The 19,317-nt window shown below is 44.2% G+C and overlaps 1 protein-coding gene across 3 annotated transcripts in view; it reads left to right on the plus strand.

Moving 5' to 3' along the window:
* Positions 1-19,317, plus strand: part of LOC106589757 (SMC5-SMC6 complex localization factor protein 2) — a 42,778-nt gene that overhangs the window by 12,449 nt on the left and 11,012 nt on the right. For all 3 annotated transcript variants that reach the window (XR_006762626.1, XM_014180080.2, XM_014180081.2), the window contains exons 7-12: positions 77-156; positions 2,691-2,801; positions 6,371-6,538; positions 11,957-12,059; positions 12,343-12,572; positions 12,669-12,933. Coding sequence is in view for 2 of the 3 variants with exons in the window: in XM_014180080.2 (XP_014035555.2) it covers positions 77-156; positions 2,691-2,801; positions 6,371-6,538; positions 11,957-12,059; positions 12,343-12,572; positions 12,669-12,933 (957 nt within the window). In the remaining variant the exon portion in view is untranslated. The remainder of the gene's footprint in view (positions 1-76; positions 157-2,690; positions 2,802-6,370; positions 6,539-11,956; positions 12,060-12,342; positions 12,573-12,668; positions 12,934-19,317) is intronic.

The raw sequence follows: 19,317 nt of genomic DNA on the forward strand, positions 1-19,317 counted from the left end.
GTTTGGTACAGTGTTTTACACTAGTATTACCTGTCTCAATGGGGTGATCACGTTGATGTGATGTTTTCTCTGGCAGACTTCTTCATCTAAAGCGAAATCTACCAGTTACAGGAACAACCTGGATGAGATGCTGAAGGAAAAGGAGGGCATTCAAAGGTATTGCTTTATCATAAGTGACATTATAGTGCTATTTTCTCCATGTGGGTCTTGGAGATAGAGAAATCACTGCATTGCTTTAAAATGACAACGTGCCATTTTTGTATTTTTATTTAACCAGGAAGGGCTCATTGAGATTTGAAATCTCTTTTTCAAGAGCGTCCTGGCCAAGATAGGCAGCACCAAGTCATTACACAATTACAGACAGACAACATGAAAAACTGCAAGTAATCTAGTAAAAACCATAGAATTCACAAGTGTATAAAAGAAATCATAAAACAGCACATAAAAAAAATTGACAGGTCAGGGAATCAGTCTCAAAGTCCTTCATCAGTGATTTAAAAACACCAATCAGGACAAGTTCTTCCAGTTTAAAAGTGTTTTGCATTGCGTTCCAAGCCGATGGCGCAGAGTACATAAAAGCCCTTTTACCAAATTCAGTTCGGACATTTGGAACAGTTAGCAGGATAAAGTCCAGCGAACGAAGAGAGTACCCACCACATTTCTGAACAGTAAAAATGCTCAAATTAAATGGTAGTAAACCCAAAATGGCTTTATAAATAAAAGTATACCAGTGACTGAGCCTACGAGTGACTAGAGCAGGCCAGCCAACCCTGGTATATAAAGTGCTGTGGTGCGTAAGGGTTTTGCAGTTTAAAATAAATCTCAAAGTGCCATAATAAAGGGTGTCAATTGATCTCAAACACTGAGCGGAAGCATTCATATATAAAATATCCCCATAGTCTAGTAAAGGCATAAATGTAGCTGATACTAGCCTCCTTCTGGCTTCAATAGAAAAACAGGCCTTATTCCTAAAATAAAATCCCAACTTCAGCTTCAATTTTTTTGGAAGTTGTTGACTATGCAATTTAAAAGAGAGGCCGTCATCAATTAAAATTCCAAGATATTTATATGAAGTTAGTCTCAATCTCCTTGCCCTGACAGGTAGTAATAGGTCAAATGTTCAGAGGTCTATTTCTTGTTTTAGAAAACACCTTTAGTTTAGTTTTGTCAGTATTGGGGATAAGCTTCAATTGACACAAGGTATGTTGAACAGTATAAAAATACGTTTTTCAAGTTCTGGAAAGCTTTTGTGAGAGACGAGGCACAACAATAAATAACAGTATCATCGTTGTGAGATGACACATTGCTGTGAAACGTGACTTTGTTCTGTCCTTATTGTTTCCCCCCAGGTCTAAGGTAATGGAGAGGTCTCTGCATTACTTAAACAAGAGTTGTATATCATATTGTATGAGTACTATGTCACAACACTGTCGTGGTTATTCCCCCCAGGTCTAAGGTGATGGAGAGGTCTCCTCATTGCTTAACCGCCTAGAGTCGATTGATGCACCTGAGTTTATTATGCTACATCAGTCTAAGTAACATAATAAACACAATCTCCATCAAAATCAGTCAGTTTAGATAGAGATCTGCTAAACTGGAGGGATCTGTTAAACTGGAGAGATCTGTTAAACTGGAGAGATCAGTTTTTTTACATTGGATGCATCTCAATTCACCGCATCCGCCGATGTTGCACTTCTGCATCTGCGGTGAAAGGTGACAGAGCTAGAGAGGTGTTTCAGACCAGAAGACATCTGTGGTGAAAGGTGACAGAGCTAGAGAGGTGTTTCAGACCAGAAGACATCTGTGGTGAAAGGTGACAGAGCTAGAGAGGTGTTTCAGACCAGAAGACATCTGTGGTGAAAGGTGACAGAGCTAGAGAGGTGTTTCAGACCAGAAGACATCTGTGGTGAAAGGTGACAGAGCTAGAGAGGTGTTTGTCAGACCATGAGACATCCCAAAAATCCGTCTTATCACAATAATGTCTGGAGCGTCTGAACTGTTTGACCTAAAACTATGATGACTATGGAAAGGGGAGACTCTCACAAACATGATGATTGTATCAGTTTTGCTTTACGACGCCCACAAGTGTCAGGGGTCTGAAGTCGTTACAGTCGATGTGCCAACTTCTGTTTGTAGCGTCCAAACCGTTTGGGCTAAATACTAATGTGACCCCACTGTGGAAAGGGGAGACTTTCACTAACACGATGGTGTTCGCCGTTTTGTTCTATGACCCCCACAAGTGTCGTCTGAAGGTAACCTGTACCGTTTTAAAAAAGGAATGGGAGGATGAAGGTAGTTTTGTGCCTACCCCAAAAGGGGTTAAATATGTGTAAAAAATCGATATATTTCCTGAGCTTTCTTATGTCTCTTAGATATAGAACAAACACTTCAAAACCTTGTTTCTCATGATTTAGTTTTTGACTGTATTTTTTCCCCCCATTTATGAATGTGTTTTTCAATGCCTTTTCTCTGGGCTATAGTAGTAAATGCCAAATTCAATATTTTATCAAATATATATATTTTGTTATTTACCTAAAAATTCTAAATCAAATAGCTAAATGATCCATAGTATGACCATCTTAAAACAATTCCATATGTCAGCTTAGAAACCCCCCCCAACGGCCAGGATTAAGAATTAAACAAGTTCTATGTCATAACAATGTGTGCTATGTCGTGGTTATTCTCCCTAGGTCTAAGGAGATAGAAGCCAAGCTGCAACTCTCCTGTAAGGAGAAACTGCTGAGATTGGCTGAGGAAGAGGAGGAGGATAACATTGAGGAGGCTATCTCACAGCAGCAAAAGTAACTACACACACACACATACACTTAAAACATACAGTACCAGTCAAAGGTTTGGACACACCTCATTCAAGGTTTTTATTTTATTTTAATTTTTAAACTATTTTCTACATTGTAAAAGAGTAGTGAAGACATAAAAACTATGAAATAACACATATGGAATCATGTAGTAACCAAAACAAAGTGTTAAAAAAATCTTTAAATATTTTTAGATTCTTCAAAGTAGGCACCCTTTGCATTGATGACAGCTTTGCACCTTCTTGGCATTCTCTCAACCAGCTTCACCTGGAATGCTTTTCCAACAGTCTTGAATGAGTTTCCACATATGATGAGCACTTGTTAGCTGCTTTTCCTTCACTCCGCAGTCCAACTCATCCCAAACCATCTCAATTGGTTTGAGGTTGGGTGATTGTGGAGGCCAGATCATCTGATGCAGCACTCCATCACTCTCCTTCTTGGTCAAATGGCCCTTACACAGCTTGGAGGTGTGTTTTGGGTCATTGTCCTGTTGACAAACAAATGATAGTCCCACTAAGCGCAAACCAGATGGAATGGCATATTTTGCTGCAGAATGCTGTGGTAGCCATGCTGGTTGGATTTAGCCCCATCCCACCTCCTCCTCCATGCTTCACGGTCGGAACCACACATGCGGAGATCATCCGTTCACCTACTCTGCGTCTCACAAAGACACGGCGGTTGGAACCAAAAATCTCAAATTTGGACTCATATAACCAAAGGACAGATTTCTACTGGTCTAATGTCCATTGCTCGTGTTTCTTTACCCAAGCAAGTCTCTTCTTCTTATTGGTGTCCTTTAGTAGTGGTTTCCTTTGCAGCAATTTGACCATGAAGGCCTGATTCACACAGTCTCCTCTGAACAGTTGATGTTGAGATGTGTCTCTTACTTGAACTCTGTGAAGCATTTATTTGGGCTGCAAATTCTGAGCATGGTAACTAATGAACTTATCCTCTGCAGCAGAGGTAACTCGGGGTCTTCCTTTCCTGTGTCGGTCCTCATGAGAGCCAATTTCATCATAGCGCTTGATAGTTTTTGCGACTTCATTTGAAGTGCTTGACATTTTCTGGATTGACTGACCTTCCATGTCTTAAAGTAATGATGGACTGTCGTTTCTCTTTGCTTATTTGAGCTGTTCTTGCCATAATATGGACTTGGTCTTTTATCAAATAGGGGTGGTATACAGAAGATAGCCCAATCTTGTCACACTGATTTGGCTCAAACGCATTAAGAAGGAAAGAAATTCCACAAATTAACTTTTAAGAAGGCACACCTGTTAATTGAAATGCATTCCAGTTGACTACCTCATGAATCTGGTTGAGAGAATGCCAGGAGTGTGCGAAGCTGTCAAGGCAAAGGGTGGCTACTTTAAAGAATCTCAAATATAAAATATATTTAGATTTGTTTAACACTTTTTTGGGGTTACTACATGATTCCATATGTGTTATTTCATAGTTTTGATGTCTTCACTATTATTCTATAATGTACATAATAGTACAAATTAAGTCAACCCAGTACTTTTGACTGGTACTGTACATCCATATAAACACAAAAGTGGAGCGTACAGAAAACAGAGTGCAGGTAGCCTCTTAGTGACCCCTTAACAGGCGGATCCCGTTAGTGGGATCGATTTGACAACAGCCAGTGAAAAATCAGAGCGCCAAATTCAAAACAGCAAAAATCTCATAATTAGAATTTCTCACACATACAAGTATTATACACCATTTTAAAGATAAGATTCTCCTTAATCTAACCACATTGTCCGATTTCAAAAAGGCTTTACGGCGAAAGCAAAACATTAGATTATGTTAGGACACCACCTAAACAACAAAAGCCACACAGCCATTTTCCTAGCAAGAAGAGATGTCACAAAACCAGAAATACAGCTAAAATTAAGCCCTAACCTTTGATGATCTTCATCAGATGGCACTCATAGGACTTCATGTTACACAATACATGTATGTTTTGCTCGATAAAGTTCATATTTATATCCAAAAACCCCATTTTACTTTGGCGCGTAATGTTTAGAAATCTTTTCCCTCCAAACCTGCCGGTGAATGAGCACACATATTACAGAAATACTCATCATAAACTTTGATCAATATACAAGTGTTATGCACAGAATTATAGATACACTTCTCCTAAATGCAACCGCTTAGTCAGATTTCAAAAAAGGTTCACGTCGAAAGCACAATTTGCAATAATCTGAGTACAGCCCAGAAGACACCAACAACAAGCAAGCAGAAACCCGCCATCTTGGAGTCAATAAAACTAAGACATTACATTATAAATATTCACTTACCTTTGATTATCTTCATCAGAATGCACTCCCAGGAATCCCAGCTCCACAATAAATGTTCGATAAAGTTTATCTTTATGTCCAAATACATCCATTTTGTTCGCACGTTAGGTTCACTATCCAAATCCACAACACACGTGCTTACTTAGTCCAGACGAAAAGTCAAAAAAGTTATACTACAGTTTGTAGAAACATGTCAAACGATGTATAGAATCAATCTTTATGTTGTTTTTAACATATATCTTCAATAAAATTCCAACTGGACAAATCCGTTCTCTTTAGGAGTGAATATGAACTCAGCTCGCTCCCAAGGCGACGCGCGTGACTGAACCCATGCCTTATAATGGGACACCTACTTCCTTGGTCTGTTATTCCCTTCAAATTCACCATAGAATCCTCAAACAAGGTTCTAAAGACTGTTGACATCTAGTGGAAGCCTTAGGAAGTGCAAAATGAACCCTAAGTCACTGTATAAATAATGTATATGTATATGTAAAGGCAATCACTTGAAAAAACTACAACCTCAGATTTCCCACTTCCTGGTTGGATTTTTCTCAGGTTTTTGCCTGCCATATGAGTTCTGTTATACTCACAGACATCATTAAAACAGTTTTAGAAACTTCAGAGTGTTTTCTATCCAAATCTACTAATAATACTAATAATAATGCATATCCTACCTCCTGGGCCAGAGTAGCAGGCAGTTTAATTTGGGTACGTTTTTCATCCGGCCGTGAAAATACTGCCCCCTACCCCTAAGAGGTTTTAACAGCGAAAGGTCGCTGGTTTGAATCCCTGAGCCGGGCAATGTGGAAAAATCTGCTGTTCTGTCCGTGAGCAAGGCACTTAACAACAACTGCTCTACGGGCGCCGATGACGTCGATTAAGGCAGAAAAATGCAGCGGACATCTTCGTTTGAACTGTCTAGGTATCCCCACTGTCTAGGTTCCCCATTTCCCTGTGGCTCAGTTGGTAGAGCATGGTGTTTGCAACGCCAGCATGGTGTGTGCAACGCCAGGGTTGTGGGTTCGATTCCCACGGGGGGCCAGTACAAAAAAAATACAAAAAAATGCATGAAATGAAATGTATGCATTCACTACTGTAAGTCGCTCCGGATAAGAGCGTCTGCTAAATGACTAAAATGTAAATGTAATTTCCCTTTATCCTAGGAGCAGAGGTAACTACACACACACACACACAAGAGGAGGACTAGTAACCACAATCCCACACTTCTATGTGTGTATCTCTTGTCAACCCCAGGGATTTCCTGCAGCGTTTTTCGGTGTTGTCTAGTGCCATCCAGGACCTGCACCCCGGGGAAGCGGTGTTCAGCCTGGATAACTTTGGCCGTCTCTTCAGCCAACACACACTGCAGCTGAGACGCTCTAACGTCACCCCGTGTGACACCACACAGAAAACAATCCTCTGGTAAGGTGTGTGTGTGTGTGTGACTGAGAGGAAATGTTCAGTCCTCTCCTCTCTTGCCCCATCACCCCATCTCTGTTGTTTTCCTCCGCTCTCTCGCTCTCATCTCTCTGGTGTGTTTTTCTCATCTCTCTGGTGTGTTTTTCCCCTCTCTCTCTCTCTCCCCCATCTCTCTGGTGTGTTTTTCCCCTCTCTCTCTCTCTCTCTCTCTCTCTCTCTCTCTCTCTCTCTCATATCTCTCTGGTGTGTTTTTCCTCTCTCTCTCTCCCATCTCTGGTGTTTTCCCCCCTCTCTCTCCCATCTCTGGTGTTTCCCACCCCCCTCTCTCTCCCATCTCTGGTGTTCCCCCCCTCTCTCTCCCATCTCTCTGGTGTTTCTCTCTCTCTCTCTCTCTCTCGCTCTCGCGGGGGGGGGGGTTAGAAGTTAGGATTACTATATCCTATCCCAGGTATTCCTTAACCTCTATGGGCTAGGTGGGACGCTCGTTAATCTAACCACACTGTCCGATTTCAAAAAGGCTTTACAACGAAAGCAAAACATTAGATTATGTCAGCAGAGTACCCAGCCAGAAATAATCACACACCCATTTTGCAAGCTAGCATATAATGTCACATAAACCCAAACCACAGCTAAATGCAGCACTAACCTTTGATGATCTTCATCAGATGACAACCCTAGGACATTATGTTATACAATACATGCATGTTTTGTTCAATCAAGTTCATATTTATATCAAAAACCAGCTTTTTACATTAGCATGTGACTAGCATTCCCACCGAACACTGCCGGTGAATTTACTAAATTACTCACGATAAACATTCACAAAAAACATAACAATTATTTTAAGAATTATAGATACAGAACTCCTCTATGCACTCGCTATGTCCGATTTTAAAATAGCTTTTCGGTGAAAGCACATTTTGCAATATTCTCAGTAGATAGCCCGGCATCACAGGGCTAGCTATTTAGACACCCAGCAGGTTTAGCATTCACCAAAGTCAGATTTACTATAAGAAAAATGTTATTACCTTTGCTGTCTTCGTCAGAATGCACTCCCAGGACTTCTACTTCAATAACAAATGTTGGTTTGGTCCCAAATAATCCATTATTATATCCAAATAGCGGCGTTTTGTTTGTGCGTTCAAGACACTATCCGAAAGGGTAAAGGGTTACGAGCACGGCGCATTTCGTGACAAAATATTTATAAATATTCCATTACCGTACTTCGAAGCATGTCAACCGCTGTTTAAAATCAATTTTATGCAATTTTTCTCGTAAAAAAGCGATAATATTCCGACCGGGAAATCGTTTTTTATTACAAAGAGAGTGAAAGTAAAAGCATGCTATCCCCTCATGCACGAGCCTCAGTCTAATGGCCCTCTGATAGAGCACTTGCCAAACGCGCTAATGTGTTTCAGCCTGGGGATGGAATTACATCGTTCAGCTTTTTCCCGCCTTCTGAGAGCCCATGGGAGCCGTAGGAAGTGTCACGTCATGCCAGAGATCCCCTGTATTTGTTAGAGATGATCAAGGAGGGCAAGAAATTGTCAGACAGGCCACTTCCTGTAAGGAATCTTCTCAGGTTTTGGCCTGCCAAATGAGTTCTGTTATACTCACAGACACCATTCAAACAGTTTTAGAAACTTTAGGGTGTTTTCTATCCAAAGCCAATAATTATATGCATATTCTAGTTACTGGGCAGGAGTAGTAACCAGATTAAATCGGGTACGTTTTTTTATCCGGCCGTGCAAATACTGCCCCCTAGCCCCAACAGGTTAAAGAGGTGGGGTTTCAGGTGTCTACGGAAGGTGGTGATTGACTCCGCTGTCCTGGCGTCGTGAGGGAGCTTGTTCCACCATTGGGGTGCCAGAGCAGCGAACAGTTTTGACTGGGCTGAGCGGGAACTGTGCTTCCGCAGAGGTAGGGGGGCCAGCAGGCCAGAGGTGGATGAACGCAGTGCCCTTGTTTGGGTGTAGGGCCTGATCAGAGCCTGAAGGTACGGAGGTGCCGTTCCCCTCACAGCTCCGTAGGCAAGCACCATGGTCTTGTAGCAGATGCGAGCTTCAACTGGAAGCCAGTGGAGTGTGCGGAGGAGCGGGGTGACGTGAGAGAACTTGGGAAGGTTGAACACCAGACGGGCTGCGGCGTTCTGGATGAGTTGTAGGGGTTTAATGGCACAGGCAGGAGCCCCGCCAACAGGGAGTTGCAGTAATCCAGACGGGAGATGACAAGTGCCTGGATTAGGACCTACGCCGCTTCCTGTGTAAGGCAGGGTCGTACTCTGCGAATGTTGTATAGCATGAACCTACAGGATCGGGTCACCGCCTTGATGTTAGCGGTGTTGTCCAGGGTCACGCCGAGGCTCTTAGCACTCTGGGAGGAGGACACAATGGAGTTGTCAACCGTGATGGCGAGATCATGGAAAGGGCAGTCCTTCCCCGGGAGGAAGAGCAGCTCCGTCTTGCCGAGGTTCAGCTTGAGGTGGTGATCCGTCATCCACACTGATATGTCTGCCAGACATGCAGAGATGCGATTCGCTACCTGGTTATCAGAAGGGGGAAAGGAGAAGATTAATTGTGTGTCGTCTGCGTAGCAATGATAGGAGAGACCATGTGAGGATATGACAGAGCCAAGTGACTTGGTGTATAGCGAGAATAGGAGAGGGCCTAGAACTGAGCCCTGGGGGGGACACCAGTGGTGAGAGCACGTGGTGCGGAGATGGATTCTCGCCACGCCACCTGGGAGGAGCGACCTGTCAGGTAAGACGCAATCCAAGAGTGAGCCGCGCCGGAGATACCCAACTCGGAGAGGGTGGAGAGGAGGATCTGATGGTTCACAGTATCAAAGGCAGCAGATAGGTCTAGAAGGATGAGAGCAGAGGAGAGAGAGTTAGCTTTAGCAGTGCGGAGAGCCTCCGTGACACAGAGAAGAGCAGTCTCAGTTGAATGACCAGCCTTGAAACCTGACTGATTTGGATCGAGAAGGTCATTCTGAGAGAGATAGCAGGAGAGCTGGCCAAGGATGGCACGTTCAAGCGTTTTGGAGAGAAAAGAAAGAAAGGGATACTGGTCTGTAGTTGTTGACATCGGAGGGATCTAGTGTAGGTTTTTTGAGAAGGGGTGCAACTCTCGGTCTCTTGAAGACGGAAGGGCCGTAGCCAGCGGTCAAGGATGAGTTGATGAGCGAGGTGAGTTAAGGGAGAAGGTCTCCAGAAATGGTCTGGAGAAGAGAGGAGGGGATGGGTTCAAGCGGGCAGGTTGTTGGGCGGCCGGCCGTCACAAGACGCAAGATTTCATCTGGAGAGAGAGGGGAGAAAGAGGTCAAAGCATAGGGTAGGGCAATGTGAGCAGGACCAGCGGTGTCGTTTGACTTAACAAACGAGGATCGGATGTCGTTGACCTTCTTTTCAAAATGGTTGACGAAGTCATCCGCAGAGAGGGAGGAGGGGGGGGGAGGGATGAGAAGGTGGCAAAGAGCTTCCTAGGGTTAGAGGCAGATGCTTGGAAGTTAGAGTGGTAGAAAGTGGCTTTAGCAGCAGAAACCGAGGAGGAACATGTAGAGAGGAGGGAGTGAAAAGATGCCAGGTCCGCAGGGAGGCTAGTTTTCCTCCATTTCCGCTCGGCTGCCCGGAGCCCTGTTCAGTGAGCTCGCAATGAGTGGTCAAGCCATGGAGCAGGAGGGGAGGACCGAGCCGGTCGGGAGGATAGGGGACATAGAGAGTCAAAGGATGCAGAATGGGAATAGAGGAGGGTTGAGGAGGCAGAATCAGGAGATTGGTTGGAGAAGGATTGAGCAGAGGGAAGAGATGATAGGATGGAAGAGGAGAGAGTAGCAGGAGAGAGAGAGCGAAGGTTGCGACGGCGCAATACCATCTGAGTGGGGCAGAGTGAGTAGTGTTGGAGGAGAGCGAGAGGGAAAAGGATACAAGGTAGTGATCGGAGACTTGGAGGGAATTGCAGTGAGATTAGTAGAAGAACAGCATCTAGTGAAGATGAGGTCAAGCATATTGCCTGCCTTGTGAGTAGGGGGAGACGGTGAGAGGGTGAGGTCAAAAGAGGAGAGGAGTGGAAAGAAGGAGGCAGAGAGAAATGAGTCAAAGGTAGACGTAGGGAGGTTAAAGTCACCCAGAACTGTGAGGGGTGAGCCATCCTCAGGAAAGGAACTTATCAAGGCGTCAAGCTCATTGATGAACTCTCCAAGGGAACCTGGAGGGCAATAAATGGTAAGGATGTTAAGCTTGAATGGGCTAGTGATTGTGACAGCATGGAATTCAAATGAGGAGATAGACAGATGGGTCAGGGGAGAAAGAGAGGATGTCCACTTGGGAGAGATGAGGATTCCAGTGCCACCACCCCGCTGACCAGATGCTCTCGGGGTGTGCGAGAACACGTGGTCAGACGAGGAGAGAGCAGTAGGAGTAGCAGTGTTTTCTGTGGTAATCAATGTTTCCGTCAGCGCCAAGAAGTCGAGGGACTGGAGGGTAGCATAGGCTGAGATGAACTCTGCCTTGTTGGCCACAGACCGGCAGTTCCAGAGGCTGCCGGAGACCTGGAACTCCACGTGGGTCGTGCGCGCTGGGACCACCAGGTTAGAGTGGCAGCGGCCACGCAATGTGAAGCGTTTGTATGGCCTGTGCAGAGAGGAGAGAACAGGGATAGACCAACACATGGTTGATAGGCTACGCTAATGCAAACGAGATTGGCATAAAATTAACTAAACAACTGGGGAAGCGAGAGAGCAGGGCCTCCCTCACTAACAATTCACTGAAGCACTAAAACGCTAAAATATAACTTTTCTAGCTACCACTACAAATTCAAATTGATGTAAACTACAGTGGTTCAATGTTTCCAGGAATAGGCTCAAACTTAGTTTATTCCGCTAGATAACTTGGTACAGTATTCTTCCGTGAAAACCCACCTAGTGCACCGTGTCCTATGACGCCGTAGCTAACTAGCATGCTAGCATCCTATAACACACGGTTAGCACCAATACTTGGTAACAACAAGCTACCAATGGATCATTCGTGTCCGTGTCTAGTTCATAACGCAGAAGTAATTAAACGTTGGCTAGCTAACACAAAGTCAGTCCTGCTAGCTACACAAGTGGACTACACATCTCAAATGTTCAGAAAGTTAAGCTTACGTTGCAAAAATCTTATTGACTAAAAATGATACAGCTAGCTGGTAGGGTTAGCTAGCTAGCAGTGGGCGCGTTGTAGACTGTTAGAAAATGTAGCTGGCTAGCTAACCTCGATAGTTACTCTGTACTACGCCTTTATTTTGATACAAAGACAACTATGTAGCTAGCTAACATTACACTAGTCAAATCTCTCTCTCTCTCTCCCATCTCTCTCTCATCTCTTTCTGGTGTGTTTTTTCCCCCTCTCTCTCTCCCATCTCTCGTTCCCTCTGTGTCTCTCAGGTCCTCTCCAGAGCAGTTCAGGACCCAGGTCAGTTCCCAGCTGTTCCAGAGAGCCTACTGCTCCTCCCCCTGCCCTCCCCAGGTGACCCGCTGGCTCTTCCAGGTACTACTCTACACCCCCTTTTACCTGTCCCTGCGCTATACTAATCAAATTGATTGATTTGTTTGTATAATTGCTTCATTTTAATTGATCAATGTATTGATGTCGCTCTCTCTCTCTGGTGGTTTGGTGGTACGCAACTCTTTATTTTGTGTGGGGGGGGACTAACATAGGAGGGAGGACTAACAGGGGGGTACTAAAGTGTTTTTAATCAAATGAGGATGGCTCATTAAAGACAGACAAAAAGTCAGCCTCTCTCTTTCTCTCTCCCTCCCTCCTCCTGTAGATGATGTCAGTCCACTCAGACAGGCTGACCTGTCATCAGGTACTAAAGGCCCTTGGAGATATTGCCTGCTCTGCTGCTGAACACATGGTGCTGAATCAGAGTGAGAGGTTTGAGGTGTGGGTGCCCAGTATTGGAGACATGACCCTGGTCTTCATGAACATGGGGATTCCCTTCGTCTTCCTTTTCCCCCTGGAGAACCTACAACCCCCCTTCACTGAGGGAGACCTGATGTTAGTGTGTGTGTGTGTGTGTGTGTGTGTCAATAACTACTTTGTTCATACTGTTTTTCTGATAGACAAATAATAACCACCTGTGTGTATATGTAGAGAGGGCCTCCAGATCAGCACAGAGAGCCTGTCCAGCAAGAAGGAGCTCAGAACTTTCCCTGAACACAACTTTGACAATGTCATCAAGTACATGGGTCATTGTACGTCGTTGTGCCCGCGGGCCTACAGTGACCGAGACCTGCTGTTACTCCTGACGGTGGTGAGCAGAGTGGGCCTGGACACGCAGCTCGCCCTCCAGCCCACTGAGCACCTCCGCTCCCTACTGCACAACCTGGTCAACAGCATAAGGGACATGGACATCATGGTCAGTCAGTCAACCGTTTCATTTCTTTCTTCTTCTGTGGCTTCTGCGTGGTGCCGTAGTAAAACGTGTACATGTTCAACCCCAATGGTTGTGGGTTCAATCCCCGCCTCAAGAGTTTCTAACTTCATCTCCTACTTGCTTGTCTCCACCATCCAATTATTTGCTGTCTAAATAAGCCCAGGGCTAAGGGAGTGTTCACTCTTACACATTGTAAAGTGGGCTAGCACCATCCTTAGCCCAGGGCTAGCACCATCCTTAGCCCAGGGCTAGCACCATCCTTAGCCCAGGGCTAGCTGGCTCTGCTCCGGAGCAGGGTTAGCACTGACTTTTTTTTAAAACACGGTGCCAAAATAGCCCGTATGAAACAGGGTCAAGAATTTTCTAGGTCCAATCACAAAAGCTGCACTTTCACTTAATCTACATATGCTCATGACTAGTGGTGTAACGGACCGTAGTTGATCCGTACGGATCACCCCCCACGGCTCAGCACGCATGTGAACCATGACTAGTGGTGTAACGGACCGTAGATGATCCGTGATCCATACGGATCACCCCCCACGGCTCAGCACGCATGTGAACCGCAGATCAATTGCAAAGTTGAACCATCATAGTGTGAAATACAGTTTTACTGCTGCTGTTACTTTCTAAAGTAATAGTTGGCTAAATCTCGATGTTGTGTTTTACTCTGAAGCCTAAAGGTTGATTTTGATATATTTTTTTAAAAGCAGTTGTGTTTACTGTTCACGTGAACGGGGCATGTTGAATCCCAACGACTCAATCCTGGATGCTCACGTTGCAAAAAGCAAAGAAGAAAAAAAGACCAGTGACAGCTATGGCTGGAACTGGAAAAGCCTCCCGCTTCATTTTAGTCTCATTTATGGGAGCATTTAGGCTTCCCTGTCAAATATGATGACGGAAGAAGGGTGGTGGACAATACCATTACGGTGTGTAGACTAGAGGTCGGCCGATTTATGATTTTTCAACGCCGATACCGATTATTGGAGGACCAAAAAAAGCCGCTACCGATTAATCGGACGATTTTTATATATATATTTGTAATAATGACAATTACAACAATACTTAATGAACACTTTTATTTTAACTTAATATAATACATAAATAAAAACAGTGTTGGAGAAGAAAGTAAAAGTGCAATATGTGCTCAGAACATGAGAACATACACTGCTCAAAAAAATAAAGGGAACACTAAAATAACACATCCTAGATCTGAATGAATGAAATAATCTTATTAAATACTTTTTTCTTTACATAGTTGAATGTGCTGACAACAAAATCACACACAAATAATCAATGGAAATCCATTTTATCAACACATGGAGGTCTGGATTTGGAGTCACACTCAAAATTAAAGTGGAAAACCACACTACAGGCTGATCCAACTTTGATGTAATGTCCTTAAAACAAGTCAAAATGAGGCTCAGTAGTGTGTGTGGCCTCCACGTGCCTGTATGACCTCCCTACAACGCCTGGGCATGCTCCTGATGAGGTGGCAGATGGTCTCCTGAGGGATCTCCTCCCAGACCTGGACAAAAGCATCCGCCAACTCCTGGACAGTCTGTGGTGCAACGTGGCGTTGGTGGATGGAGCGAGACATGATGTCCCAGATGTGCTCAATTGGATTCAGGTCTAGGGAACGGGCGGACCAGTCCATAGCATCAATGCCTTCCTCTTGCAGGAACTGCTGACACACTCCAGCCACATGAGGTCTAGCATTGTCTTGCATTAGGAGGAACCCAGGGCCAACCGCACCAGCATATGGTCTCACAAGGGGTCTGAGGATCTCATCTCGGTACCTAATGGCAGTCAGGCTACCTCTGGCGAGCATATGGAGGGCTGTGCGGCCCCCCAAAGAAATGCCACCCCACACCATGACTGACCCACCGCCAAACCGGTCATGCTGGAGGATGTTGCAGAACGTTCTCCACGGCGTCTCCAGACTCTGTCACGTCTGTCACGTGCTCAGTGTGAACCTGCTTTCATCTGTGAAGAGCACAGGGCGCCAGTGGCGAATTTGCCAATCTTGGTGTTCTCTGTCAAATGCCAAACGTCCTCCACGGTGTTGGGCTGTAAGCACAACCCTCACCTGTGGACGTCGGGCCCTCATACCACCCTCATGGAGTCTGTTTCTGACCGTTTGAGCAGACACATGCACATTTGTGGCCTGCTGGAGGTCATTTTGCAGGGCTCTGGCAGTGCTCCTCCTGCTCCTCCTTGCACAAAGGCGGAGGTAGCGGTCCTGCTGCTGGGTTGTTGCCCTCCTACGGCCTCCTCCACGTCTCCTGATGTACTGGCCTTTCTCCTGGTAGCGCCTCCATGCTCTGGACACTACGCTGACAGACCGGGCAAACCTTCTTGCCACAGCTCGCATTGATGTGCCATCCTGGATGAGCTGCACTACCTGAGCCACTTGTGTGGGTTGTAGACTCCGTCTCATGCTACCACTAGAGTGAAAGCACCGCCAGCATTCAAAAGTGACCAAAACGTCAGCCAGGAAGCATAAGAACTGAGAAGTGGTCTGTGGTCACCACCTGCAGAACCACTCCTTTATTGGGGGTGTCTTGATAATTGCCTATAATTTCCACCTGTTGTCTATTCCATTTGCACAACAGCATGTGAAATGTATTGTCAATCAGTGTTGCTTCCTAAGTGGACAGTTTGATTTCACAGAAGTGTGATTGACTTGGAGTTACATTGTGTTATTTAAGTGTTCCCTTTATTTTTTTGAGCAGTGTATTAAAGCTGGTGGTTCCTTTTTAACATGAGTCTTCAATATTCCCAGTTAAGAAGTTTTAGGTTGTAGTTATTATAGGAATTATAGGACTGTTTCTCTCTATACCATTTGTATTTCATATACCTTTGACTATTGGATGTTCTAATAGGAACTATAGTATTGCCAGCCTAATCTCGGAGTTAATAGGCTTGAAGTCATAAACAGCGCTGTGCTTCAAGCATTGCGAAGAGCTGCTGGCAAAGCAGGAAAGTGCTGTTTGAATGAATGCTTACGAGCTTGCTGCTGCCTACCACCGCTCAGTCAGACTGCTCTATCAAATCATAGACTTAATGATAATATAATAAACACACAGAAATATGAGCCTTGGGTCATTAACCTCTCTAGGGTAGGGGGCAGTATTTTCACATCCGGATAAAAAACGTACCCGATTTAATCTGGTTATTACTACTGCCCAGAAACTAGAATATGCATATAATTGTTTGATTTGGATAGAAAATACCCTAAAGTTTCTAAAACTGTTTGAATGGTGTCTGTGAGTATAACAGAACTCATATGGCAGGCCAAAACCTGAGAAGATTCCAAACAGGAAGTGCCCTCTCTGACCATTTCTTGGCCTTCTATACTCTCTTTATCGAAAACAGAGGATCTCTGCTGTAACTTGACACTTTCTAAGGCTCCCATAGGCTCTCAGAAGCCACCAGAACGTTGAATGATGACTTTGCAGCCCCTGCCTGAAAAACAGTAGCGCATTTGGATAGTGGTCGATCTGAGAACAATGAGACGGGTGTGCGCGTGCACGTGAAGAGGCCATTTTACATTTTCAGTCTTTGAACGAAAAAGACGTCTCCCGGTCGGAATATTATCGCTATTTTACGAGAAAAATCGCATAAAAATGTATTTTAAACAGCGTTTGACATGCTTCGAAGTACGGTAATGGAATATTTTGAAATGTTTTGTCACGATACGCGTCCGCGAGTCACCGTTCGGATAGTGTCTGGAACGCAAGAACAAAACAGAGGATATTTGAACATAACTATGGATTATTTTGAACCAAAACAACATTTGTGGATGAAGTAGAAGTCCTGGGAGTGCATTCTGACGAAGAACAGCAAAGGTAATCCAATTTTTCTAATAGTAATTCTGAGTTTAGTGAGGGCTAAACTTGGTGGGTGTCAAAATAGCTAGCCGTGATGGCCGGGCTATCTACTCAGAATATTGCAAAATGTGCTTTCACCGAAAAGCTATTTTAAAATCGGACATAGCGATTGCATAAAGGAGTTCTGTATCTATAATTCTTTAAATAATTGTTATGTTTTTTGTGAACGTTTATCGTGAGTAATTTAGTAAATTCACCGGAAGTTTTCGGTATGTTTGCTAGTTCTGAACGTCACATGCTAATGAAAAAAGCTGTTTTTGATATAAATATGAACTTGATTGAACAAAACATGCATGTATTGTATAACATAATGTCCTAGGAGTGTCATCTGATGAAGATCATCAAAGGTTAGTGCTGCATTTAGCTGTGGTTTTGGTTTTTGTGACATTATATGCTAGCTTGAAAAATGGGTGTGTGATTATTTCTGGCTGGGTACTCTCCTGACATAATCTAATGTTTCGCTTTCGTTGTAAAGCCTTTTTGAAATCGGTTATGTGGTTAGATTAATGTGGTTAGATTAACGAGAGTCTTGTCTTTAAAATGGTGTAAAATAGTCATATGTTTTGAGAAATTGAAGTAATAGCATTTCTAAGGTATTTGAATATCGCGCCACTCGATTCCACTGGCTGTTGACTAGGTGGGACGATTTCGTCCCACATACCCGTTTAATATTGTCAAATCCGGAAACATTTTATCATTTTGGAAACAAAACGTTTATTCTTTCAGTGAAATATGGAACCGCATCCATAAGTCTAAATATTGCTGTTACATTGCACAACCTTCAATGTTATGTCATAATTATGTAAAATTCTGGCAAATGAATTACGGTCTTTTTTGGAAGAAATATTATTCACACAGTTTGCAACTAGCCAGGTGGCCCAAACTGCTGCATATACCCTGACTCTGCTTGCACTGAACGCAAGAGAAGTGACACAATTTCCCTAGTTAATATTGCCTGCAAACATGAATTTCTTTTAACTAAATATGCAGGTTTGGGCAACGACAGTGCTTTTTTCACGAATGCGCTTGTTAAATCCTCACCCGTTTGACGAAGTAGGCTGTGATTCGATGATAAATTAACAGGCACCGCATTGATTATTTGCAACGCAGGACAAGCTAGTTAAACTAGTAATATCATCAACCATGTGTAGTTAACTAGTGATTATGTAAAAATTTATTAGTTTTTTTATAAGATAAGTTCAATGCTAGCTAGCAACTTACCTTGGCTCCTTGCTGCACTCGCGTAACAGGTGGTCAGCCTGCCAAGCAGTCTCCTCGTGGAGTGCAATCTAATCGGCCATAATCGGCGTCCAAAAATGCAGATTACCAATTGTTATGCAAACTTGAAATCGGGCCTAATTAATCGGCCATGCCGATTTAATCGGTCGACTTCTAGTGTAGGCATTGTGTCACAAGAAAGCCGTATGATCATGGAAATAGATTGAGCATGGCCACACTTAAAGCGTCATCACCCTGGTGTGTCAGTGACAGGAGCCAACTCAGCCAAGAGACAATTTCTCACCGCGACATTTAAGCAGCCCTTTGCTGCAGAATCAGACCTGGTTAAAGCCATCACCAAATCTATTGGGATGTTTATCGCTGCAGACATGAGGCCATACTCTGTTGTGGAAAACAAAGGGTTTAAAAATATGGTGAAAGTGCTTGAGCCATTCTACGAAATCCCCTGCCGCACCCACTTCAGCATGAAAATCATGCCAGATCTTTATGAACAAGAAAATATTAAAATTGTCGATGAATTATCCAAGGCATCCTCTGTTGCCCTCACCCCAGCGGTGGACCTCCAGGGTAAAGGAAAGCTATGTGACTGACTGCTCACTACACCAGAGGAGTGGACCTCCAGGGTAACAGAAAGCTACGTGATTGTGACTGCTCACTACACCAGAGGAGTGGGAGATGTGAAGTCCGGTGCTCCACAGACTATGAGAGAAACACAAATCTGGCGCAGGTACTGCTAGGAGCAGTAGCAGAGTGGAAGCTAGAGAGGCCCAATAGCAATATCCCAACCACCACAGAGAATGCCAAGAACCAAGTAAATGCAGTGCTAGAGCCTGGACTGGGGCCACAGATGGCTTTCTTTGCACATGTGATCAATTTAGCCCTACACCAGAGGACACAGTGATGTCACCACTGACATTGTGGCCACTGAAGAGGTAAAACAAAACAAAAGGACTCTAGATAGAACGTAACATTGGACGCATGTCGGAGATAGGATGTATTTGTCGCGTATTGTTTGTACGTTAGCCCAGGTCTATGTAAAACAAGTGTGAGTCCTTAGCACAGGGGTAACAAATGCTTGTGTTAATTCGAGATAAGCCCAGGGCCTGTTTTAGCCAGGGGCCGAGAACCATGCAGGTTTAGAAGGCCTTTAAAGGGGACAGTCCACCACTTTTCAACATCATATTCATTATCTCTGGTACCATACCAGTGTCTACATACAGTACATGAAAATGGCAAA

Source organism: Salmo salar, chromosome ssa28 (genome assembly GCF_905237065.1).
Source record: "Salmo salar chromosome ssa28, Ssal_v3.1, whole genome shotgun sequence".
NCBI lineage: Eukaryota > Metazoa > Chordata > Actinopteri > Salmoniformes > Salmonidae > Salmo > Salmo salar.